This window comes from Styela clava, chromosome 15 (genome assembly GCF_964204865.1).
Source record: "Styela clava chromosome 15, kaStyClav1.hap1.2, whole genome shotgun sequence".
Lineage (NCBI taxonomy): Eukaryota > Metazoa > Chordata > Ascidiacea > Stolidobranchia > Styelidae > Styela > Styela clava.
In genome coordinates this window covers 15,982,636-16,010,156 of record NC_135264.1, presented here as the reverse complement: position 1 = coordinate 16,010,156, position 27,521 = coordinate 15,982,636, and the positions used below count along the sequence as shown (strand labels likewise).

At 35.2% G+C, this 27,521-nt stretch overlaps 1 protein-coding gene across 3 annotated transcripts in view; it reads right to left on the bottom strand.

Annotated features, from left to right (window-relative positions):
- Positions 1 to 3,353, bottom strand: part of LOC120333760 (uncharacterized) — a 199,786-nt gene extending 196,433 nt beyond the window's left edge. For all 3 annotated transcript variants that reach the window (XR_013480553.1, XR_013480552.1, XM_039401119.2), the window contains exon 1: positions 2,566 to 3,353. Coding sequence is in view for 1 of the 3 variants with exons in the window: in XM_039401119.2 (XP_039257053.2) it covers positions 2,566 to 3,343 (778 nt within the window). In the remaining 2 variants the exon portion in view is untranslated. The remainder of the gene's footprint in view (positions 1 to 2,565) is intronic.
- Between the last annotated feature and the right edge of the window lie 24,168 nt (positions 3,354 to 27,521).

Here is a 27,521-nt window from a genome sequence, read left to right as displayed (position 1 = left end):
TAAAAGGTTGATAGCACAATAAAAAAAACTTAACTTTTTTACTGCTTAAAACGTTGCAAATTACAATAAATAGAATTACAGTTGCTATTCCATTGAGAGTGTTTTAGGACGAGTGAAGTCTTTGTGCTAATCATTTGCGTGAGGATTTCTGAACTCATCGTCGTCGTAAGGAGGTTTAACCAGCTTCCTCCACATTCTTTCCCTCTTACGCTACAAGCTAGACTTACATGCAGTTCAACTGATGCCAAGAAGATCAGTTGATCAGGAGTGAGGTCCGGACACTTCGAGTTAACAAGGATGGGAATTTAGGACTGTATAACTGTTATGGCCCAAAATAAACTTTTTGTTATTATTCAATAACTCATTTTCCCATTTAGTGTGAGTGATAGACAGTTTAAACGTTCGTTTGCGACTTTACCGAGTTATATTCGGCCTTTCTCGACACGTCCTAGGTCCTAGTCTTGAATAGCCTGGAGTTCATTCATTAGCGCTTGAGTTGTCAAAAAAACACTTCACGCTTTAATGATTTTAATAAAAGCGTGGATCTTATGTAGAACGTCCCGCCAAAATACCCCCCCAAAGTTTGTGCTCAAATTTCAAATTTAATCTTTCCTAACCCGAACCTGAACCCCTATAACTCATATTACGAATACTAATATAAAGATAATAGCATTTTTATTGGACAAAACTATCAATAAAAGAAGCAAAAGCCACAAGTTTTTCCGAAAATAATGAGGTTTGCGTCACTCGTAATCTCACAAAAGAAGCGGAATTTAGACCTAAATGAGGCGAATATTTGAATACGGTGACGTCAAAAACTACTGAAATAATAGTCATGGCATTGCCATATGAATGGAATATAAAAAATAAAAATAAAACACCAGAAAAAAAGCAAAAAATAAAAAAGGCTAGAAAAAATATTAAAAAAAAAAACGAGGGAAAACGTACAAAGGCTAAATGTTTTCAAGCATATACATTTGGGTTGATCTTGGCTAATTCAGCTAGACATTTTACATTATTTTCACTTTTTCAATGCAAAACCGTTTAATCAAGGAACCACTAACATTTTTACAAAGCGCCTCGATTTTTTAAAAGAAACCCGTCATCATCATCATTCCAAATACAAAAATTTGTAATTATCCATTAGAGATAGGAAGATAAATTGCGCAAAAAACTCAAATTTTAAATCATTCCTGAACCGAACCCGAATTCGAACTGGATAAATACTAACTATTTTATTTTGAAAACATGGCGCTGGTGTTTTTCTCAAATTTCACATTTTTGCATTAGTGACGGGGGCTTTGTGTCAAAAATCCAGAAGCGCTTTATATTTACTATTTTTATACAGTGTAATCCAACCAATCTTCAAACCCCTGTCTCAATTGTCCGTGACTTCCTTCTGCACTATCGGCGTTAAATCAAACGTACGAAGAGAACTCGATACCCAGCTAGCGTGAGACGTAATTTACTTCTAATCAGGTGATGGTTCCATATTGAAAACAATAGATATATTTTTCCTTTGGCAGTGGTTCCCAATTCCTTATATTTCCCTTCTGTATAGGATTTTAGCTGTCATGGCCCTCTCGTTTATCATTCCAGGGGTATTTATAGTGTTACTTTTATTGATAGATTCCAAATGCAATTATGTTCAAAGAATTCATGTTCAAGAAAGGTAAAACAATCTGTGAAATAACCTTATCAAGCAATGAAACTGGAAAAACGGGGAGTTTTCTGGTAAAACAAAAGTAAAATAGTTTTGCGTCTAGCATAGTGGCCTCCCTCAAACTTCTCTTGGTCGGCCACAGGCCCCCAGTTAGAAACCACTGTCTTTTGGTGTTTTTCACATTCGCTTCAGACAAAATTCTACACAAGCATGGTGCAAGCCATGGTTGCAAGATAAACTAATTTAATAGGTTCTTGTGGCGAAGATAACTTGATATTCAGATAGCGTGAGACGAAAGTTACTTTTTAAGTGATTTATTTAAAAATGAAAACTGTATCAATCACCCCTCTTCTGGCTCACTAGGTAAAAAGATGCTGATGCGATTTAACCGGATTTTTCCTCGTGTACATCAGATTTCATTATGTGTGATTGGTCATAATAAACTTTAAGTTTAGGTTTAGAAGAAGCATGTTTTGTTCATAAAACAAAACTATTGCTACTATAGCAGTTTATCGTGCATAACACGTGATAACGTTGGGAATATTATACCTTTATCTAATCCAATACTATTTATACCAAAGATCCATGTTTCAAATACTTTTTCATCAAATGATCAAATGACTAAGAACAAAAACGGAAAAAATTCTAATAACCGTTGTTGGGTAAAAGTGGTAGTCTGTGACACAAAAGCACGCCTGATCTACGGAGGCATTAAAATGGCAAAGCGTCTGAGAGAGAACCATCTTTCATTCATGAGTCAAGTTTATAAGCTCGTTGGCTTAGCGCAATAGCATGATTGTATGTAAGTGGAAAACATAGAATTATTTACCAATAAAATGAATACACGCGGAAAATTTCGACATAAAAAATCTACGCGAAAAAATAAATATTATTATCCTCACCAGATTTCCCGACTCCTTCTGATCCTATGACTAGAACATTTACGTCACTTGATTTGTTTGCGTCAATAGATTTTATGACGTCATTTGGCTGCTCAATGATGATGTCAGATGGTCGACGATCGCTTTCGACACATGGAGTACTTTTGTTTCGTGGAAGGGGAGGATAAGTTGGGGCTTCGCGTTCTAATTCCGGACTGGACGGAACGGAGAGTATATCCATAACTTCGGCAAATGCTGGATTCAGAACCTTTTTGCGTCTACTGGGCCATTGACGGTCGGAGGGCACAGTAAGTCTGTCATTGGTTTTTCTAATACGTGGATAAGTATTGATTGATTTTCGTGGCATATTGGGGGAAGAGTTCTCACTGTTGCAAGAGTCAAATTCGGTCCCGTTAAACGTCCATTTGTCCGAATTTTTCGGATCTTTATTTATTTCAAAAGCACTTTTTACTTTGCTAGCAAGGCCGGCTATAAATGATAAAGGTCTTCTCATACTTCCACTACTGTTGCTCCTCATAAACGCAGGAACAGAGTGAGTTTGCGGGCTTTGTGGCATTGACAACGGTTGTAAGTTATTTCCATAATCGCTTCGGGATCGTTTATGTCCTTTTATAGCCCGTGGTGTTGATCGGTTTGGACTTGGTCCGAAAAGTTCGGACACAGTGTCCGAATCGTGTTCTTCGTTTTCGGAATCTCCATTTTGAAGCCCAGAACTTCTGGTAAACATTGGCGCTCGCCGCCTATAATTATTATTATTCTCTTCATAAGCTAATGTCATGCTCTATGGTTAATCTAGGTAAAATATATATGAAAATTACAACAAAAAAGACGAGTCTACTTATATTTGATGATTTTTATTAAAATTCTTCCACTCATATAAGAGCCTTTTGTACGCCGCACTCTTTAATAATGCATTGGCGATGACTTTATTACAAAATTAGTGATTCTCATCAAATTTGTTTACAATCCCAGTTCAAAGGGTGGACTAGTCCAAAATTCACTGTCTGCTTAGTGATTCCTATTTGTACACAAGATTTTGAGACTTTAATTTGCACAAACAATGCAACATTCTAGATATATATTTGAAAGCTGATATGTGATTTTTTTTTCGGAAGACCCGATGAAGTCAAGTAAAAAATTTTGAACTTTTCCCAGTTATCCTCCCTTGCCCAACTAATATATGAATACTCACACTCACGAAGGAAAGTATTTTTTATGGGGCTCATTCATCTTTATCCATGCATTCACCATGTAGTGGGGGAGGGGATAACTGTAAAAGTCCAAAATTTTTCCCACCCGATCAGTCAACTGAACTTGAGCCGGGAATGATATGAATCTCAAATTTACAGCCAGATCAGAGTTCACCATATTTCCTACAAGGACAAGTTTTTCTATTCCATAACAATCTGTTGAGTCGGAGTATTTTTCGCATTTCACGCCTAATCTATCCTTTTGCCCCGGCTCTATACATGCTCCTATAATAGATATTACTGCCGTTGCACTTATATCTCGAATGTCTTTGATTTTTGTAATTGATACTTTACAGCGTTACGTTTAGTTGGTCTAATATGCGCAATATAATTCCACCTGCACAAATTACACCTGCATTACCTCTTTGATTTTTGTAACTAACATTATTTTTAATTCAATCAGCTTCAGTCAGTCCGCCATTTACAGAAAATAAACACGTCTAAACAAGATTCCAAAACAAATTCTTACCCTATTTATAAACACAAGCAAAACAAATAAAGCAATAAGGACTGCAATTTTCTTGTGTACATGGAATACCTCACTTTATCTACCGCCCATGCGTGTTTATATATAAACACTATCTCAATAACTATAATTAAAAATATCGCAAGTTTAGCAGCTATTTTCACGAAAATCTTGGGCATACAAATAGCGATTGCGGTCAAATAGTCAGTCAGTAGTTTATTTTTACACATACCAAAAACACGAAAGTGCGAGGTAAAATAAAAATAATGTATTTAAGCGGGAAGGAAGACGCGATAAACTAGTATTGGTCATCGAGAAGTGTCACCCGAATATTTATGACAATCTCTAAAATTGAATATGTGCTAATAGTACAATTTTTCTAAATTGTTTAAAGAGGCCACAACTTTGAAACTAGACATGTTTTTGGGACAAATTCCTAATGCATGTTCTACTCAACATAATATACTGTTACATATGTGGACCATCTGTAGGTACCAGATATTAGACTTTATTTACTCATATACAGATATGCTAGAACATAGTTACGAGTACCCCCAGGGGCTTGAGGTATTTTCTTGCAGTATGCCTCGAATTAGAAACATCTTCGAGGTGGCATTTCTGATAAATCTGCATCTATATTTCTGGATATAGTATCAGCCGCGGTGTCATGCTGAAACGTAGAACGGACTTGAAAGTTGTGCAACAGAGTTGAGAAGTGGGTTTCGCAAGATTCCATTATGATCCGATAGTCTGTTCAACCCGTTCTTGAATATTTACAATATTGTCATTTGGTTAAATTCTTGCTTCTTTATTTTTTCTCTTAGGTAAACATACAAATACCCTGTAATGTTCTGTTTATTGTTAACGATGTCGGATTTACCAAAATTACACGCTTTGTCCCTCGGGCGCCAATAAAATCGGGATTTAATGACCTAAAACAAACATTGTTGAAATTGACATTTTTCATAAATTTGCATCACACAAACGTTCACCGTACCAGTGTGCTAAAACAACGCTGCCTGAATGAATGGAATATTTTACAATACCGTGTTTAACGTCCTAGGGTGCACTTTAAATGCTATTTTTTCTTCAAAATTCGGTGTGCGCCTTATGAGACGATCCGCCTAATGAATCGATCAGGTAGTACTTTTTGCTTTATTTTCTACACTTAAAACCGGTACCGATGCTATTGTTTCATAAACAAACTGACTTTAACTTTCTAAAAACCGCTGCGTTTCATGGTCCGATGAACACCCAATCTAGGCAAGTCATTGACAGGTCGACGTATAATCCGGTGCGCTTTATCGTTCATAAAATATGTTACTCGACAACGACGGCGCTTTATTGAATTTATTTATTCCAGCTGGGGATGAACCGAGAATCGTATTTGACAGGGTTAAAACTCGGGGTCTGGTATCAAATCTACGTCATTTCCACCTAGTCATGAACAGGTCTGGACATTTTGAATCGAATCAATTTGGGCAAAATTTTAAAAAATCGCCGCTATCTTGTTTCAAGGTGAATCATTCAATTTTCATCGTGGAGCTTCATTTTCAAAATGCATTTCTGACAGTAGTCAGTAGTTTATGTTTTCACCATACTGAAACATCCTTCTTAATGTGTATTGTGTACCTCTTTATTATTTGACAGATCATCTAAAATATTCACACACAAACGAACATGTTTTGTCACAGAATAAGAATTTTTATTTGGCGCGACAAAAGGATCGCAGAACTTACACAGTTCGACATAGGTATGTAGAATTCTCTGAATATAGGAAACTTATCAAGGCATAATGCTGTACTAGATTATATTTATTTTATAAAATACTCCTCCGGATGCACAATCTATTTTGAGAGGTGATAAATTGGGTATCATTCTTGTTATTAGTTTTCGATGAGACGGTAACCGTGATACAAGCATTCATTGTTCCATTGCAAACAAAAGCGCTTTATATCTAAACCCGAATTTACGCTTCATTAATAATGTAAAATTATCGCTAACGCAAGTAATAGTTGGAGTATTGATTGTTCGGATTGCTTATATCAATGGTTTCCAACTTTTTTGTTGAATCACTCGAATTGACTATTTCATATTCTTTTATTTAATATAACTACTTGCGCTATCCTATATAACTAACTACATTGTTTCTTGAGGAGGGATTCCTTCCCGGTTAAAAAATGTTGACTTGCATAGCTACAATAACTTTCCTGTCTCCACATAACAGTCTTCACTAAAACAAGCTAAGATAAATGCCTGCCTTGACTATCACTCGGAGAGCTGATCAATTATATACATACAAAACATCGATTGAACATTTCATTTACAGCATTATTCTACAGCTCAGACGAACAGTATCTGCTACATGTTAATACGTTACTACGCGGTAGATGTTTTAGTGAAATATTAGGGCTAAGAACTCCTCTTTAATCTTTTAATCCTGGTTATTTATTGAATTAAAAATGACTAAAACAAGCTCTTTGACTCCGATAAGCTACAACGATTGCTAAGAGAACAGAGCAATTATACACATACAAAAGATCGATCGAACATTTTATTTGGTGGCCTTACATTTGAACCCAGCACGTATATTCGCGGGTTCAAGTTCAATCTATATGCGGGTGCTAAACCCCATGGGTTAGGGTTAGTATGGGTTCAAATATCCGTAAAACAAAAAAATTTCCATAGGTGCAATAGTATGCAGGTGCAATTGTCATGGGTTCAAATGTACGTGGGTTCAAATGTATGGAACCATTTTATTTACAGCACTATCCTTTAGTTTATGCAAATACCAAATGTAATAAAAAGTCATCATCTTGGGCGTATAAAATCCAGTTCAGTCCCGTAAAACTTTCTTAGTTAGTAATAATGAAACGATATCAGTTTAATCAACGTTTGAAATTTCTATATAACACCAGTGGTTTTTACCGTTTTTTTTCGTGGCTCAATTTCTTAGCACAAAAATTCTGCAACTCGTTAAATTTTTCATACCTTCCTAGAGTAGAATCGTAGAGCACAAGTTTACGACTACATGACTTTTTATTTACAGCCTTATCCTTCATCTTATGCGATATCAAACGTAAAAGCCGAACTGTATTATCCCCTTATATAAAAGGCAATATCGTAAAACATGCATAGCTACCAAGAAGAAAACGATATCAGTTCTACCAGCGTTCCAAGGGAAAGATAGGAAGATAGTCTCACGCAACCCAAAAGTATTTGATCATATTCAGACAATATATGTATATGAATGAAAATTCGCGAAACACCTGGAGTCCCAGAGACTGTACTAACGGAACCTTGTGGTGCTGAGGAAAACCCCTAGTCTATGCTGGCGCCCTTCAGAGCAACAAATGAAATACCCAGATCAATATATTTCATATTTCAAACCTCTTTCTCGATTACTAATTTTAATAAAAGGGTATTAAGACTGATAAAATCTTCTTAATACAGGGATGAAAGCCGGATTTATTTAATGAGCTTGATCTGTGTGTCTGAAAAACTATCACCAATCTAGCGACACTGGGAGAATTGTATGTATAAAAAATATATAAAAATAAACTGTCTTCCATTTGTACACTCAAGCTTATATGGACACTAAATTGAACGTAAGGTTAAAACTGGGAAACAAGGCTGAATTCATGAATCTCATGGATATCAATTCAGACTGTTTTCTGTATATCTGAGTAGCTTCTACAGGTTACTCCGAGAGAAACAGGAAATATAGTATATTAATAACTGTAGTATTCGCGCATACCTTGAGCAATGATCTATTCCTTAGAAGTTGATAAAACTACTTAAAAGCAAGTACTAGAAAATATTAGGTGGAAGAAGACTAGAATATAGAATTAGCTTTCTCTATGGATTTCATAGTTACTGGCCTGGAGACTTATAGTGAGAGATCCAAATAGGCACTGGATATCTCAAACCCTGTCTTAATCCTATCCATTCACTAAATTTAATAAAAAAATCTTCAAAGCACTAGTATCCCGTATCTCTTGTCAAAAATCCAAGAGTTTTTTAATTTCGCTCACAAATAGGTCAAGGGGAACATGGGCACTTGAGACTGCACGCTTGAATTCGAATGTTTCATTTCAATTCCCCACGTGATTACTGTTAGGAATATCGTAAGTTTCTAGTTTTGCTATCATTTCAGTGTATCTGATTAATTTTCGATGATCGAATACCACTTTTAGTCAAACTTACTAGTACAAGGATGTGCAACATTTTTTGTCGGTGGGTCATGTAATCAACTTCTTACATCCACCTGGGCAATACTAGAAAGCGACTATCGATTAGCCTTACAGTAATAAAGGCGCCGGGAAAACGGCGAATGATTTGAGGCAACGACAAAAGCATAAATATCATGTATTTATACACATGTGGGTTCCTTTTTAAACAAACTTTCGAATTAGAATATTAAGCTTGATAATGAAATACTAATAACATTAATAGGAATGAAATCCGAGTGACAAGTGCCACACTAAATAGCTTTGCTGGTCGGTTGTGGTCCCGCCTGTTGCACTGTGTTTGAATCCCACGCCCGCCACCTCAACTACAGGACGCAACGTATATTCTGGCACCTAAACTCTGTCTTTTTATCGCTATGAGCTGTCGACTTCATCTTATTCGCATCCTTGATACATAAGTCATATACAGACGGAGCAATTTAACAAAAGTTGAACTAATAGTAGGCTATTCTTTACATGACCCTACTATATAACTATTTTATAATCTCACTTTAATCTCACTTAATCTCGAAGAAGATGAGATAACCGTACCCAGAAACTCTATGTCAACGTTTTCTCCCCCGGGAGGAATTTTTCCCCAGGTAAAAATTTTGCCATTATTTGTCGGGGATATTTTGCTCTGTATTCGTTGTAGTATTACTAATATAATTTAGTTTTTTAATTTTCGATCATTACTACAATACTTATTTATGAACACATAATAAACTACTTAAACTGTACAAGAACGCGAATACGAATAACACTAGCTAAGCATATATCAAAGACTGAATAGATAAAGTAGTTTTCATGTATAGTTAGAGAGGAATTAAAAGTTTCAAAATAAAAAAAATGTTGGAAACCACTGCTCTAAGTGTTAACATTGGATGTACCTTCAAAAACTACAATACAACACTATTTCTTTCATATTCATAGGTAACTGGCAACACCCTATGTAAATTACATACGTATTATACAAATACTACACCATACTAAACTAACTCATCGCATAGTATCGAGAACATTGCCATTTTCTAAAAATAACTTTCTAGTTTTGGGAAACCTAATAGCATTGACTTAGCGTGTAAACGATATCGCACGATCTCCAAACAGCGTGAGAGTCAAAATAAATTGCTTCTCCCAATTGAAAAAAAAATTAACTCTGACAATACAGACATAAATGAGGAGAGAACACACAAAAAAACAGATCAAACTATCGATAAATATAAGATTCCCGTACTTATTCGGAGACAACTAAAGGTGAACGACAGCGAACAAATGCTGCTTAAAACAGTGCACGACGCACGGCTGGACACCGATAAACATATTCCAAAATATTTCATGCAAATAGCAATAACAATTCACTGTATTTTACTCAATTTCTGAATTGCAGCTTTGATAAAATCTCCAAACATTATTATCAACAAATCTGGGAACGATAGCCTTGCTGTTAAAGCTTTATAACTACGCTGGCTCCTCAGCCACCAACTCCATACCTTAACCCCTAACCTAATGTGTAATAAATTGGGTTTGCCTGACTCTTTACTTTCGTGAAGATACGCCACCGCTTAAAACTATATACAGCTTAAATAAACTAAGTTTAAACGCTGAAATACCCGCTTAATGACTCCACCAGATTATATAAAACAGTCGTTTACATGTCAAAAATCGGAAACACGATACGATAATCAAACAATAGAAGATTCAAACATTGATAAAATCAACGGAATACCACGATCTCGCCCTGAAGCGATGCCAAGCCTGTCATGGTTTGAGAATTGTAGACACATTTCACATAATCTGACGTTTTGGTACAATTCAGAGTCTTACACCACTAGACATCAATCAAGCGTGACTAGACAGGATGATCTACTTCTATTCTAAAGCATCAACTTCTGTAGGTCACACCTCGTTGGTGTTCCATTTACATTAGAAACAAGTACAATATCTGATCTGCTTTATCCTGGTAACCTTTAGACTTGCACACCGCGTAATCTCGAATTAAATGACACATGCCAGAATATAATTTTCTAACAACAAGGGGTCTAATACTACTGAGTCAACCCTCAATGAATTTTGAGTTCTAAATGCACAATTGCGAGTCGAGTTCTATGGCCTGTCTAGCCACAATAGGTCCATTCACTATTCTTTAACCCAGTGGTCTGCAAACTACGTCCCGCGGGCCATTGGCCATTGGCGAATTACTTGTTTAATAAGCCTATAAATTGAATATAATTAGACAAATAGCAACAAAACGTAAAAAAATTGGTGCTGAGTGAAAATGGTTTTATAACGCAGAAAAGATTCAAATGATCAGTCTTCACGCGCTGCTTGGAATTTAACTGAAATCTGTGTAAAAAAATGTGATTTATTGGCCATTCCCTCGGTTTTTAACTTTCTAAAAATATGTGCAACCCGCCAATGACTTGCAACCTTTAATTTTGGCCCGCGATGGACAAAACTTTGCCGACCCCTGCTCTAATCAATAGGAATTTGTAATGCTTGGTTTTCACTGCATTTGCTTACTGCAACCATTTGCCTGAAGATTTATAAATAAAGTTTTTTTTTAATATTTATGCTATCCCAGAACACACCATAAATCCCACATCAAATTTCACAAGGTTATATGTAAAAACAATTCTATACCATAAATTCACAAATATGCTTACACCTTCGTGAAAAATCTCATCTGAAGTATTATTTATATTTTGACTCAGTACACAACTTGAATCCCACTTCATATTCTTATTCTTGCCACTAACACCTTAAATCAGTTGGTTACAAAAGTGCTGCTTTGTAAAATATCTCTAAATGTTACTAAAGCTATACCGTTTGACACAAAGACGCGCTCTAATCCCACTGATTCGACATTCACGATATCGCCTAAGCTTGCATTAAAGCCCCGGCTTCAGAACTATTTGTTTACATAACTCCAGATCAACGACCGTGAGAAGTGGTGCAAAAAATAAAAGGGTAAGCAAAAATCCGGATCCGATTTCTATTCTTTAAACCTTAGCTTCAATCAAATCAAATTTTGTTTTGTGACTCCTTGCACGACTTTTTGTGATAGATGTGGAAATTGCCACCACGCGTAACGTATCATTATAGACAGCGTGATATCTTTGCTGTAGAACCAACATTGGAGGCCATACACGCGGTCAATGAAAACAGTATAGCAAATTTGGTACTCCCGTAGAATGTGTACCAGGTTAGGTTTAGGCCATAATTTTATTCTGATTTTAGTTCTATTACAAGTTCGGGAACTTTCTGTGTTAGCCAATTAATACTCCCTGTTTATAGGTTTCAGTCCCTTTATACAACTTGATGTAAAGTAGGCGACAAAATTAGTTACCTCCATATCGGTACACACACTTCTGTAACGCGAAAATTTAGTCGCGATAGTGGTTTGGGCATTAGTCTAACGATGTTGGATCCCAATGTTGTATGTTCAAATTCGTTTTTCCGTTTAATATGCATCGTTTATAGAACTGGTTGCCAACCTTTTTTTCAAGCGACGTAGCGTGGTTTCTTAAGCAAATAGATGCCGCAAAGTTTTCACGCTATACAATTACTAATAAGCAGCACCTTATGACCAAATATAAAATAAACAATAAAAAACATTAAAAAATTAATCAGAAAGTTTTTGTTGAAAAACAAGCGACCCATGAAGATTTTCATGCGACCCAGTTTTTGGTCGCGACCCATAAGTTGGTAAACACTGGTTTGTATATGAGTGGTAAGTGGATTTTACAATTTCAAATTTATGTATGGCAGTGATTTATAATTTATAAAAACGGTGCAAAAACAAGAAATAGGGTTATTAACTATTGTTAAATTCAATAAGTAGCACTTTACATATCAGTTATTAATATTTGATGTCGTTGTTCGAAGAGAATGGAATAAAACAACTTTCTTCTATGCTTTTGCGCAAATGGATCCATATTTGTATAATGAACGGATGCCCTGGCAAGAACGTGGATAACTATTCAAGAATGATTCAAGAGTCTTGCTGTGGGATGTGTCGAGGGATTACCAAACATTTTTACTTTACTCTCAGTCTCAGTCCAACTATGACAAATCGTTATAAAATATTTAGGCAGGAGTAAACAGCAGATGTTTTAGGGCGAAATCGTGGTTATTGCTGATTTTACGTAATGTTATATATAGCGCTTCGATGCTCATCCAATAATGTTTCCAAGGTTAAAATAACCGTTAAAATAACCATTCAAACTGAAAGAAAACTTTGAACACATTACAAAATACTATACTTACCAATCTGAGAATCAAAACAAAACTGAAAGCACAACCGAGTTGTTGACAAGCAGGTTCACGCCATGACGACAAAAAATGGCTGTAGCGAATTGGTAAAGTGTGTGCAATTTTACTGCAATAGAATAGTGCAAAGAACATATATATATATATTCATTGAATAGTGTGAAGTGTTTTTTTTTTCACAACATTTTAGTGACAGATTTTCCATTGTTCAGCACGAAATGTTATTTTGCGAATTGCTTTTTATTTCACTTTTTAAATAAAAATAAAAAAAAAATAAAAAAAAACCGTGCAATCAGCATATAATCTTTCTTGATGACATGAACGACAAAAATTTAAACAGCGAACTCCTTATTAAAAATTATGGACATTTTTTTTTACTGCAAACAAATCTATAAAGCAGCAACTCGCTGTAAATATTTTCTAATTATATATCTACACTCAGGCTCTTGACAACGGAAAATTTATAAAATAAAAAAAACATTCTTACCTGCGACACCAATACAAGCTAAAAAAAATAATTCTACGACTTCACAGCCCTTTCAATATCACTGAAAAATATTCTGCATTTCAACTTTATTTTAAAAAAAATTAATAACCGCGCCGTAAAACCACCAAACACGTTACTACGTCGAACGAGGTTAAAAACGATTTTTCTTTCGGATAAAATTAAAATGAATGTGAACAGGCGTTAAACCGAATCGATGAACAATAGTAACTTGTCTCATGCATCAAGATAAGCTACTCGTGCCATTTATTTATGCATTGGAATTTGCTACCAAGGTCATACACGTTTATTTAAGGTCAAACTTGCAATGAGACTAAATCCTGGTACCATGAATAGTTGTGCATCACTAGATAATACAAAAATATAAAAGAAATAATGAGCCGAACTAGCAGTTAGCTGTTCAAGCTCAAATATATTCAAAAATACGGAAACACGCTTTCTGCTAACAAGGTCATGCACGTTTCTTCAAGGTCAAATTTGTAGTGAGCCTAAATCCTGTTACCATGGATAGTTGTGCATCACAAAATTGATGTAAAACAGGATGTGCAATCTGCGGCCCGTGGGCCAAATGAGGTCCTCAAGAAAAAATTGTGCGGTCCGCGGAGAAGTGGCATCTTTGAATGGTGTGCTGTCCGCGAAACGAGATTTTAATTTAGTTCTATCTGTTACGTGCAAAGGTTATACCCGAGTCCAATTTATTATCTATGCCTATGACGTTACAATGTCTTAACAGCTGATAATTAATATTTTTGTGCCAGCAACTGCTGCAAAGTCCATGTTAAGTAGAGGTGCGGCCCGCGGTTTTTACCATATGCATCTGGCCCTCCTGTGTTAAAGGTTGCACACCGCTGATGTAAGATATAAAAGAAAATTTGAATCAAGCTAATAGTTAACTGTTCATGTACAAAAATTCAAAAAAATACGGAAAACTAACGCATTTATGCATTACAAAAATAATATAATAGAATATAGAAATTATCTTAAGATACTGGCTATTCATGCACTAATTTTTTTTCAAAACAGCGTTGAGAAAGCAATCTAAAAGTAAATTCATAAAACGAGCAGTACTCTCTTATTCAAGTTCAAACATGATGTCTCGGCATTCATGCATTACAAAATTGAAAAAAAACTGAATTTTGATCTTCAGACGTGGAAAGCTTTCAGAAATATTGTTTACTATCGTTATTCACAAAAACAGTGTATTCATACAACAAGCAAGAACGTCTTGTCAAGTTCTAAACTTCAATGAAACTAGACTGTCATCCATAATAGTAATTAGTATAATAATTAGTAATATAATAATTGTTTACTGTAGATAATATCTCAAGTCATTGAATGCTATTCATAAATGAAAATCTTCTAAAAATAACTTCTAAAAACGAAAACTTTTACTCAAGTTCAAACATGCATTGTGTCTAGGGCTAGGCAGTCATGCATAATATAATTAACATACTAACTTCTGCCGCTCGCGGAACCCAAATATAAACGCAAAATAAGTACGACTTGTTAATAAGATTATAGCATTCAATTAAATCTTCTATAACTTCATTTTTCCCGTGAAAATTCTATCGTTCTTGTTATCTAAGCAATCTTGTACACGGATTTGTCACGGTTAGTTAAACTTTGGGTACATTATTGGGAGAGTATCTATCGTTGACATAGGTGAACTGCGCCCGCGGGCAATCCGGCCATCCTGACCGTTGGGTAATTTAATTTTAGTTAAAAAAAAATAGCTCAAGGGATTTGTTGAAATTGCGATTCAATTTAGATTTGGCACGAAGAATATCGTTTCCCATTCATGCTTTTGTAACATTTCATATTAATAAAATGTAACTTTTTACGTCACACTTACATAGCCCGCCAGTCTAGGTGGGCAAAATTGTTAGCACCTGGCCCGAAAACCTTGCCCATTTCTGATCTATCGCAATAACTACAATTTTCGTAATTCTATCGTAAAGTTTAAGACCGGTCTTACTACTAGAAAAATATCAATAGTGCTTATTCATACCATTCTTCATAATAAAATTGTATAACACTCCGTCAAATTTCACTTAAATTTATGCTCGTTATGTTATTTGAATAAGATTATAAACCGATTTTTCACAGTTGGGTTAACACAGTGCACATGATTCGAAAAGTATCTTATAAACTGATTAATCATCATACCCCCAGCAATACTGTGAATGAGGGGTGGCTGGAGTTCCCAAATATAAATATCCGGTTCAAAAAGGTCATGATGGAGAAATCAACGAGCAAAATTAGGTCTACAAAGTCTATGAAATAACAATAATCACTCTCATATGAGTCTTTTCTGCAAAGATGGCGACTTGTAAAGCGCTTGGGAATACCTCGTTTGTTTCATAGCTTGCATTACTCGCTATGCCTCGACCTAACCAGGGCTTCGACCAGGACCAAAATCGATGAGTTATATTGGAGTCACAAAATTGAGAATTTTTCGTTTGATACAGACTTTACTCATATTACTGGCTTCACTTCAACCCAACCAAGGTGTACTAAAATCGATGAGTCATGCCGAGTTAAAGCTATTCTGTCCTTTGTAAAATTCTTTTATTAATTATTTTTTAAGAAATATACCGGTACTACATCTAAATGCCAAGATATACTGAGGATATCTTTTTCTAAATATTTATAAGTGCTGGAAGATTTATTTGTCTCTAATAAGATAAACAGCTAAAACAACTAATCAATTTAGATTTAAAACAAAACTTAGATATAAACCAACTCCAAAAATGTAGATTAAATTTATGTATTTCTGATTTGCTTTCTATGCTTCTAATTTTATTTATTCTATATTTCTGTTCCACTTTACTAAATGTCTTGTCGAGCTATTCCTTTTAAAACCATTCTTCTTCATTCCATAAATATTTTATGTCACTATTCCACCACCAACTTCGTAAATATAGATTGAATTTAAATAATTCTGATTTTCTTTCTATGTTTCTAATTTTATTTATTTTATATTTCTGTTATACATTACTAAATGCTCTGCAGATCTATTTTTTCTATAACTATTTTTTCTTCATTTCATGAATATTTTGTGTCACTATATTGTCCATTCTGCCAATCAAAAAATGCAAGCTGCCGCATTTGCTACGAAACTTCTGATTTTATCAGAAAATTGATTTACATAAACTTCGTACATACCTATCCTAAATTATAGGTTTTTGTAGATTTACAAGCTGATACGAATCAAGTATAAATATTAAGAATGCTGTTAAGAAAAAGCGTTTAAGTAACTATTTGTCATTATTTTAACAATACTCTTCTACTTCTTCCAAATATACTCTTTTTGCTTCAGCCGTATATATCAGTGCTTTCTCAGATTTAAACGCAAAGTACAGTAGAAGAGAGATTTGTACGTTGATAAACAAATTTCAACAATTCGACAAATATTTAATTGAAACCGGTGTGCAACGCTGTTAGGAAAAAGCGTTTATTTTATAGTTTTTCAAGATACTCATTTTTCGCCCAGTCGTAAATCTATCATGCACTACTTTGATTTAAGCGTATTATTCAGCACTAAATTAAAAAAATTGACGAAAAATTGGCTTGAAAGTGCATAACTTTGCGAAATTTTCTAAAATGTACTGTTTTTGCTTTTTGCTCTATTTGCTTCATTCGGTCATCCTTGCTATCACAGTTTGCAACAAAAGACCAATAAAGGAAGATTCGACCACTAAAGAACAATCTCAATTATTTTGATAACGGTGTGCTACGCTGTTAGGAAAAAGCGTTTGGTTTTTAATTCTCTTAAATATACTCATTTTCCTTCAGTCGTAAATCTTTTTTGAGCTACTTGAAACGTATCACTACGTTAAACATTTTTATACAAAATCTCTGGCAGCAGTACATTCATGGCCCATGTCTGCTGTATATACGGAGGACATGTATGGCCACGATCACAAAGGCACGAAATTCTCGAAAACAAGCATTATGCGCTCTTGAAACATTCCACTCTCTGTCAGATTAAAAATAAAACTTTCTGACAAAGAATTGGCTTGAAAGTGTATGAATTTGTAATTTTTCAATTCTCTCAAATATACTCTTTTTGCTTCACTTGTACATTTATGTTTTTCCCAGTTTCAAACACTAAGTTCAGTAAAGGGAATTCGTCCATTAATATAATAGTAATAGTATTAGAATCAAATGTGCAAACTTTCTTTGCAAGGAAACAACTAAGATTTAAATTGCTATATTTATTTTTGTCTATTATTTGAGGTGATCGTAATGATGGTTTATTTTCAAAAGATTGAAAAGAGGAAATCTCATGAACATATTTGTCATGCACAATGTATCAGATTAGATTCAAATAAAATAAATAAATCAAAAGAATACGAAAATTCCGAAATATGCTGATAAAAAGGGCTTATCGCTTACCACAACATGTCAGATAGGACAAAAAAAAACAATTTTTCATTTAAATCGTTACATTTGTGCAACTACCTGCCCATTACTTGACGCTATCGTCAGAATGGTTTGTTTTCAGAAGATAATTTTTAAATTATCAGAGACAGCACGTCGGATGTCAATTTGCGGTCAGATTTGCATGGTATATCTTGAGCTTGATTACTAGGAAGTGTTGCTGCACTTTCATTTCGATAAAGGCTCTAAACTAACAGACGCAACACAAACAAATATCAACTTCTTGCATGTCTACTTTTCCTGCCTAAGATACCACACCCTAAATCATCAGTTCTCAATAAGTGGGCCATGTCCCACTACTGGGTCAGCACAGATACATGTTCAGGTAGGCCAACGACCTATTATTAAAAATTGTTAGAGCAAAGTTAAGTTAAATTTGATGTAAGTAGCAATGAATGATGGTGCTGTTTTTTGTTACAGGGTAATAATTCTCTCTTAATTTTCATTAAAATGTCTATTATTGCAGAAAGAATGTTTTGTTTTTCTTGTAGTTTTTCCCTAGCAGGAAACAGTTAATAAGCCGCAGAATTTTTGTGCAACGAAAATGGACCACGAAAGAAAAAAGATTGAGAATCATTGTTCTGGATGGGTGGTGGGTATTGTACTTGTGACTGAGATGTCATAGTTTAGTGCAAAGCTATAATGAACACTACTACGTCCTCGCATCCTCAAAATAATCGTATACCTTATGAAGTATAAACGAATAATAATCGTTGGCTTCCTCAACAATCCTTCAGCACGATAAACTACCGCAAAGAGAATTTATTTACAGTGAATGCCTTGCAGGAGACTATCTGACGATGTGATTTCGGAAGTAGTTATTTCATGCAGCAAGCCGGTAGGCGGCCAGGATCTCCGCTGATCGTTGAGGCGGCACTCAAGCAACCGAATATTCAATAAACACTTTGGATTCGCAAGGAATACATAAACTGCAGGAAAATGGAATGGGATGGGATACTATTAGAATCAAATTGCAAAAGAAACAAACACGACTAAATTTTTACATTTTAATATCGCCTATTACTTAACGTTATCGCAAAAAAACATTTTATTTTCAAGATTTACTCAGAGATATGCAATATACAGTCTAGATTTATAGGAATACATAAACTGCATATAAATGGAATTACGTAGTAATAGTATTAGAATCAAATGTGCAATTTTTCTTTTGCAAAGTAACAAACATGATTTAAATTGTTATACTTTATTATCGTCTATTATTTGAGGTTATCGTAATGACGGTTTGTTTTCAAAAGATACATGTAATCAGAGACAGCTCGTCGGATGTCGCCACATCATTATCTGCTTGCATATCTAAATTGCATTGATGGCTCAAAGATTGTAAAGTCGAATAGAGAGATATTTAGACACTCAATTAAGGACCGCAATAGGTTATGTTACTTAGAAATCACAGAGAAAATCTATAAAAAGTATTGAGGTGTAGTTTGAAATCCATGGTTTATTTTATCACATAGCTAGGTTGAACCAAAGCACACAATCACTATAGAAATTTTCGTCGTACTACAGAAAGTATAAATAATTTTTAAACTCAGATTTTTTTTGAGGTCATAGTATGGTGTCGATTTGAAACACGGCAATGTTTTTTGCAGTATTGTTGATACACCATAAAATTATAGAGAGACTAACTCTTATTCGAATTCAGTATTTGCTTCATTTTAGTAATATGGCATCAATTCGAAGCAAAGAACGCGACCACTCAGCAAACACTCGTCGCAACTACGTCATCAAAAAAGATGCGCTGAAGTACTCGTTGGAATCTGTTGACAAGATATTCCATGTATCACATATGCCCGTCTACGAATAATGCTATGAAATACTTTTGACAGTTGAAAGTTCAAGATGCTTGAGCGTGTTGTATGCTGGGAAGAGCCGTAAAGTTCACAAAAGAATACCGAGAATATCGGTCAGAGACTGAAGACTTATCGATTGAAACTGCGGTTCCGATTCATGACTCTATTGTGACACCGCGTGTCCCATCACTAATTAATTAATAACTCGCTGATTATACGACAGAATTCATCAAAAATCAATAGGCTTCTGGTCCGAGATATGATGAATTCACATGCTAAATTTGCAGCAGAACTTCGCCTTCGTGAGATATCGCGTTCATCTAACAGACAAACAGACATACAGACAGACAAATACCTATCAACATACTTACCGATCTAAAGATCGATAAGTAATAATGATCACTGTGTATGTTGATCACTGATGCAATGGCATTACCACTGCTTTCCATAATGCTCCAAACTGCAAGCATTGAGCTAACTTGAGGTAGTTTGATATGACACTCTTGTAACAAATGAATTTAAATATAATATTGGTTTCATCATTATCTAAGATCAGTGTGAAAACCACGATATTAAACTATTGTTTAACATAAAACTTCTGCGCATAACCATTCGTTTCCAGTGAAATATAAATATGGAACTGCCAATCGGACAATCAGTGCACTATGTCATTGTTACGTCAAATGGTTGTTGAATTGCTATACTTGTCTTCCAATAAAACGTGTATTTTTAAAAAAGGTTGTAAAATCACCAAATCATAGGGTGTACTAACATCTCAAATATAAACCAGGCTATAGTCAAGCACATACCTTTGACATTGCCCGCCCAGTTTATTGCGCTTCAGCCGACGGGGTTAGGTATGGCAAGTGATAAATCGCATTATGATTTTACTTTATGATTATGCATAAAACATCAGCGCTTATTTGTAGAGAGATTAAATTAAATGATAGTAGAAATATAAGATATAAATTTGTATTAAACACAACTAGTGGTTGAAAGCTGTTTACATATAATCTCAAATGAAATTATTTAGGATTCGAGAGAATATGCATTTTTGAAGCCATTTTTTGAACGGGGTATTTCCAACTCTATTCATGGTGGAGCGCTATATATACGGAAAACCTCATTGAATAAACTGTAAAGCGAATAGTTATAAATCGGCATAGAAATTGGTGAAACGACGAAACTAAGGTTATTCACCAACCTTGGCGAAGTTGATCTCCAAAGAAAACAACGAATTTTAACCATCGTTTATATATACCAGTCTATTAAAATAACTATGTCGTCATACTTGTAAGAGTCCGAGTAATTGTGTTATCATAATCATAAGTAGATCGGTGTTATTCATGGGCCATAATGCCAAACTAATCGTTTTCTTGAGCAAATAAGATTGAGTAGTCAAAGATTTGTTTGTCTCCGCAAGTGGGGTGATGATCGGTTTGAATTTTCAAATTTATTCTTCTGACCTACTGTCCATAAATATAAAAAAAAGAAATCGAAGAAGGATAAATAAAAGTAATCTTCCACAGAAAATTATCACACAGAAGCACAACTACAGCATATAATAAGCTAATATCAGCGACGTAGTCAAGGGGAAGGAGTTGAGATTCGGAACCCCCCATCCCCCTTTCTTGAAAATGAAAAAAAAACTTCTTTATATCATACGTAGCAATTTTTCGTTGCATGAAACGCTCAAGACACTACTCGATGAGACGGTTTGCCTAAAAGGCAAATCACAACATTTTGTCTTGTGAGAAGTCCAAGTTAAATATGGCGGCACATTACCAGTGATCTCCGTAGTAAAAAAAGTTGTCATTATCCCTACTTCGCAGACTAAATCCAGTTACATCACTAATTCCACGTGACTGAGAGTTATCCATGAAGATGGATGGTTTGTTTAAGTATGTCATATTATTAATTTTCTCTTTAGTCATAAAACGGATTACGGAAGGCTAACACCAACAAAATGGAATTAAAAGTTACGTCACAAATAGAATAATCCTACTTGAAAACGGACAATCTAAACTTTATGATGTCATACTTGAATGATTTGTTGACGCAACAAAGGGTTTGTATGTAGAGCAGACGACAATATTTTGTGCCGAAACAAACATTTTTTTAAGTAATATTTATTAAGAGATTTAGGAAACACCATGTACTACAATGTACACCAAGCTATTATTTTTGTGTCCGGATATCCGTTGTCCTGGTTACGGGTTAAACGAGTTAAATCAAATCAGGCAAACGAACACAATAAAATAAAAATAAAAGAAGTAATGTAAAAAAGAGTTCAAAATCACTCAAATTAAGTAACAAGTCAGCAAGTCAGCAAGTCAGTAAACTAATGAATGTATAAATCTTTTAGATTATTTGAGGAGTCAACAACAACAAAAATCTGTGTTCAATGAGGAATATTCCGAAATACGTTTTACAAATTATCACTATTAAATATTTTTTCTTTCAAATATCATTTTGTTACAATGTTTGTTCAAAGCAATATCTCTATATTTAAACTAAAATTGGAATTAGAACTAATAGAAGACTTGACACTAAGTCACCACTATTGCTGTATGGGGTATATATACGTCGTTTCATCGCCACAGAAATGAAATGATATAGCTTAGCGGTTGATGGAGATTTGTAACATGTAATTTAGAGTATAGTCACGTAAGTTAGAATGCAAAAGCACAGGTCATCAGTAGCGCTGAGCATTTTTACATACCTGATAACTTCAGAATCGAATCGAATCTCGAATACTTGGAAGATATGCAAATATTGTGATCGGTTCTCCAGACATATAAACTACTGAATCAACGAATTCAACACTTATATAGTTTGCGTTCAATATACAATAGAAAACTTGTTTCATCAATAAATCACCAGAAAGAAAAGAGTTAGAATTGCATTTTAAAAATATGGCTTCAAATACCAAAGATTGAGGAATCCACCCCGTCTTCGGCGGCCATATAAAAAACAAGATGGCGGTGATTCGACATTCTCGTCTGAACAGTTTTGAATAATTTACTATCCGATGCGATTCAAAATAGCCAGCCCTAGTAGGCAGTGACACAAAATAAAGGGGAATCAAACATGATAGACCATAGTTGTAAAATGCTTGTCTAAAGAAGTCTGACCTTGGTCAGACGAAACGTTACAGAAATATATTTGTGTGAGTGTGCAGCAAGTCTCTTAAATTGAATAGAATAGTCCTTTTCACTCTTGCTATAGCACCCTTGCGTTATACGCATACTGATTCACATGCGCATAGGGCAAAGGAAGGTAGTTAGTTTCGCGCAACTCCAACTGTTAAACATGATAGAATAGCCGTTTCGCAACTTTCGAAATTGCGAAATTTAAAGCCAACACGGATGTTTATTTTTCCGAGTACTTGGATCAAGTAGCTATTTTTCGATCTTAACACCTCTTCGATTACTAAATCAATTTTATAGACAATTGGTCACAGTTAGTTTTCATAATTATAAGAAATTGCATACTCGCCATTGTCAGGCGATTAAAACAGTATACCTAACTACGATAGATACCGTATCTCGGATTCAAATTTTATTCCTCGTCCCTACCCATATTGTAACTAGTTGGGTAAACAATGCCGAGCAAGAAAGGCTCTATTTTTAACATATTGAAAAATTTGCTGAATTGGATCAACTGAGGAAGCAACCCCAGGGTACCCAACTTAGGTGGGCTGAGGGAGGGGGATATTCTTCAGTTGGGAAACGGAATCAACTGAAGAATTTCCACCCCAACTCAGACCAACTGAAGAGTTTCCCCAGCAGGTGATTTCAACTAAAGATGTTCCTCCCCAGGCGGGTCCGGAGGGGGGGGGATTCTTAAGTTGATCCACTGAGTTTGGTAATTTCAAACACAATTCAACGATAAATGAAAAAGAAGTGACTTTGTATAATTTGTATAACTTTGTATAATTAATAGAAACACGACTAAAACAGCGACTATTCATTTGAATGAATGCTTGTAGGCAGATTATATCAAAAAAAGTTTTGTGACCTCTATAAAAATGCAAGGTTGAAGTGGACTAATGATAAGTTACATGAATACTTGCACACCACAAAATGTAAAATATATACTTGCATATATCAATATAGGCAACGATCAAGCTTAGCCACATATGGCATTAAGCGTACAGTTGAAGCCTTTTTTTTTCACTCTTATTGAAAGCATAAAAAGTTACAACAAAAGTAAAATTCAATTTTCTATCATTCGTTTTCGTCATAATGACACTTCAATTGACAAGAAAGTAAACAATGTGCAAGTGGTGAGGGACTCTTAAAACCTATTATTACGTCAGCAACCACGTGTCAAAACGGGGGACACGTTTTTCATTCGAACGCTTCAAGCTAGGTCAATTGAAAAATTGAACAAATTTAGCTAGGCCATATTGGGCCTGTTAAATATACACGGAATTGTGGTAATGTTAATATGTTTGGACTAGAGAGCTAAATACACAGATTAAGACACTTTAATATAAGTTGGGACTATTTTGGTCTCAACAACCTTTCGAAAACCAGAGCTAACAAGGTTCACGGGTTTAAAGTTTGTTTATTCGCGCTATATGTAAAAGAAACAAAAACTGGACACAGCGCTCGAAACAATGTGTTGGGGAAGGAACCACAGATATGTACGATTGATGTTTTTAGAAAACTACTGCTAACGTAATTAAAATTGACACGGTACCCATACACTGGTGTCGTCGTGGCGTCCCGTTTTAGCGAGTAATTTAAATTATTCGTTGAATGAAACAAATAAAATAAAAATATTTATTATACTCCCCGACCTATGGCAAGATTTTCAGCTATCGCATACCATTTTAGCACAGCACTTGAACACTCTTTGGGAATGCAAATTACTTACGCTGTGAGAAGCGCTGTGAGAACCTGGAAATGAATAGGAGAATCAAAATTATTGCCAAAAATTTGGCCACTAGGATAGTCTACCTACTAACCACAAAAAGGACAGGTCGTGCGACATCTTGGTGCGCATACTTCTGAAGCACCATTACGCACATCTAACTCTACTACTTCTCATTGGTGTAATCGTCGCTAAATCTTTTTAATTCAGTTATATCTCCTGCTCTATAGTGCCATGTAGCGTTAGTACCGCGTACGACATTTCTCTAGACTGAACTTTTGTCGGCGATTGTGTGGGCCGAGATTCAGACTTTTTTACTGGTATTATATTTTGAATTAGTATTTGATTGGTACAGACTTTATTAAAGCTGTAACTACTGATGAGGGGTCGCTGGATTGACTAACAAGTACACACTTTTTTCGTATTGTTTTTTTCACGTATAGTCCAAACAGTACAGCATGCCCTCAATCGAACCTAATATATATTTAGGCAAGCGATAAATAACATCAGCGACTTTCCTAATTTAAGAAGAAAATTATCTATCGGTCTCACTGATTGCCATTACTTGCTAATAATCCCTTTCCACAACATAAAATCATTGATGTGTGACTGGACAAAAAAATCTCATTTTAATACCAAAAGATACTGCTGCTAATCGTTGCTCTACTGTTCTTCAGAGTAAAGAAAATCAAATCGGATACTCTTGTAGTATGTAAACCAGCACGGCGGACACCGGAACGTAGTATGTGTACCAGGTTAGCGTTAGGACATCATTTTATTCCAATTTTCTTTTTTTTAGTTCTATTATGAGTTCGGGGATTAGCCAAGTGGGTCCCGTAGTACTTGTACCTAAAATTATGGCCTAATCTTAACCTGGTCACATGCTACGTTCCGGTGTCGGCCATCTTGGTTTGCATACTACAAGAGTACCTCGAATCGTGCCGAAGTAAACAAAATCTGCCTACACAAACTAATACCTGTACAGCAAAACAATCGCGACGTTAGTAATATATCAGGAAATCCTCATTCTTATCATTACTCAAGATACCTGGCGTACATCAACACATGTCTTTCAATATTTAAAATACCTGGCGTACATCAACATATGCCGTTCAAAATAACTCTAACGCAACGAATCTTACGAAGTAATTCCTAATCACAAAACAGATCCAAGAACGTTGTTATTATTATTGGTATCATTCCAATTATTCTTCCCTTTCAATTACTTGGTAATTTGTCTTCGAATTTGAGTAGCTGGTATAAAATTGTTCTCTAGGGCAGGGCTACCCAACTATTTTTTACCAAAGATCCGCATACAAAACTTCAGAAATATTTGGTTCCGGTCTTCCCAGAAATTATATTCCGGCATCCATAAAGACGCACTTCCTCGGCCAGTTAATGATTATTAGCTAATCAAGAATGTTTTATCATGGCATTATAGTCTTTTCATATATATTTAAATCTATAAAAGTGATTTTATAAATGGAATCTTCAAAAGTGGGGCTAATGATCCAAAAAAAAAGAATTAGGCGCGGTTCGAATCCAATACCCGAAAGGTCCGGATTTGGACCGTGGTCCGCCAGTTGAGTAGCCCTGTATTAGAAGACTGCATCACATTAAAATATTCAGACTTGTTGGTCTCATACCTTTACGCCAAATTCTGCTCATTTTCTAAGAGCATCTACAGTGCCGATCTTCGTGTGACCGTTCTCGCCATTCTTTTTGTATCGCACAGTGCAGTAAATAACATTATTTGCATTTGCCAAAAGGAGGCTCAACAAGGTATTTGGCTATGCTATCATGTTAATCGTTTTGTTCTATCAAGTTGACGCATTAATTCCAAATTTGTATTATTTGAAATTGATCATATTTTCGAGCATGCTTTATCTTTTATTAACCGAGCGGTCGATTGCTTGATTGACGTAAAACGTCATTAAATCAAGTTTGTCTTTCCGGTATCTCTTTGAATAAATGATAACTTAATAAAAGGATGTACCAGGTTTGCAATCACCATGTTATATAGGGTGTCCATAAAGTCTCAAAATTGCAAAGGTATTTGTCGATACCATTTATTGTTTTGGCACTCACAGATGTGTTGAATGAAGTAAAATACTTGAATAATTACTGATTAAAAAACAAACCTGGTTAAGACAGATATATTGAGAACTGACTTCATAACAAAATTGAAATTGTAAGAGTACTTTATGGACACCCTGTATATTGAGAACTGACTTCATAACAAAATTGAAATTGTAAAGGGACTTTATGGACATCCTGTATATTGCAAGTGACGCCTCAAACGCAAAGGGCTAATGTCTCGTGAAAAAAACAAGGACCCGAATCATCGATATGGCCCAGGTTTCAAAGCTCACTAGGGCCATTTATCTAAGGTTATGTTAAGTATCTATATAACCCAGAGTTTCTCGACCTTTTTTTTACCCGGAACATTCAAGCTTTCTATCCTGCCTCGCGGAACACTGAGAAGGGGAGTTTGTAAAAAAAATAGCATATGGTGAAAGAAAACGGTTTCTGGCAAACTTCATAAATAGAAAGTTAAGCCGACGGTTAATGATATGCAAAGGTTTACAAAAACTAGTTTTCTATACTGACATGGGGCTCGTCCGCCTGTTTAGATAACTAGGCCTGTCCGTCTGTTTGCCGCCAGTTGAGAGGCAAATTCAATACCCAGAGTCACCGAAGTATGACGAGATCGCCATGGCGACCATTTAGTTCAAATTTTGATCTGTGTGCCGCGGAACACTCAGAAGCTTAAAGTCGCGGAACAGTCGTGTTTCACGGAGCAATTTGACTAAGGATGATCTAACCCGGATGTTCATTAATAATATAGAAAAGCCGTCTCTTCTTTTAAAACATACCAACATTGTGGACGATTGTTAAGGGTTTTGCTCAGAGCGATGGTTTGAAAACGTTCAGATAGAAAAAAAGTCTATTGTAATGTGTATTCAAAAAAATTCACAAATCAGTTGGAGTATTAATGTGAGGAAATATGTGGAGTCGCTTCTTATTTGTAAAATTTATACTAGAAAACTCGAAATGTTTGACAAGGACTTGTCCGACACTTGTCTGAATACCTCTGGT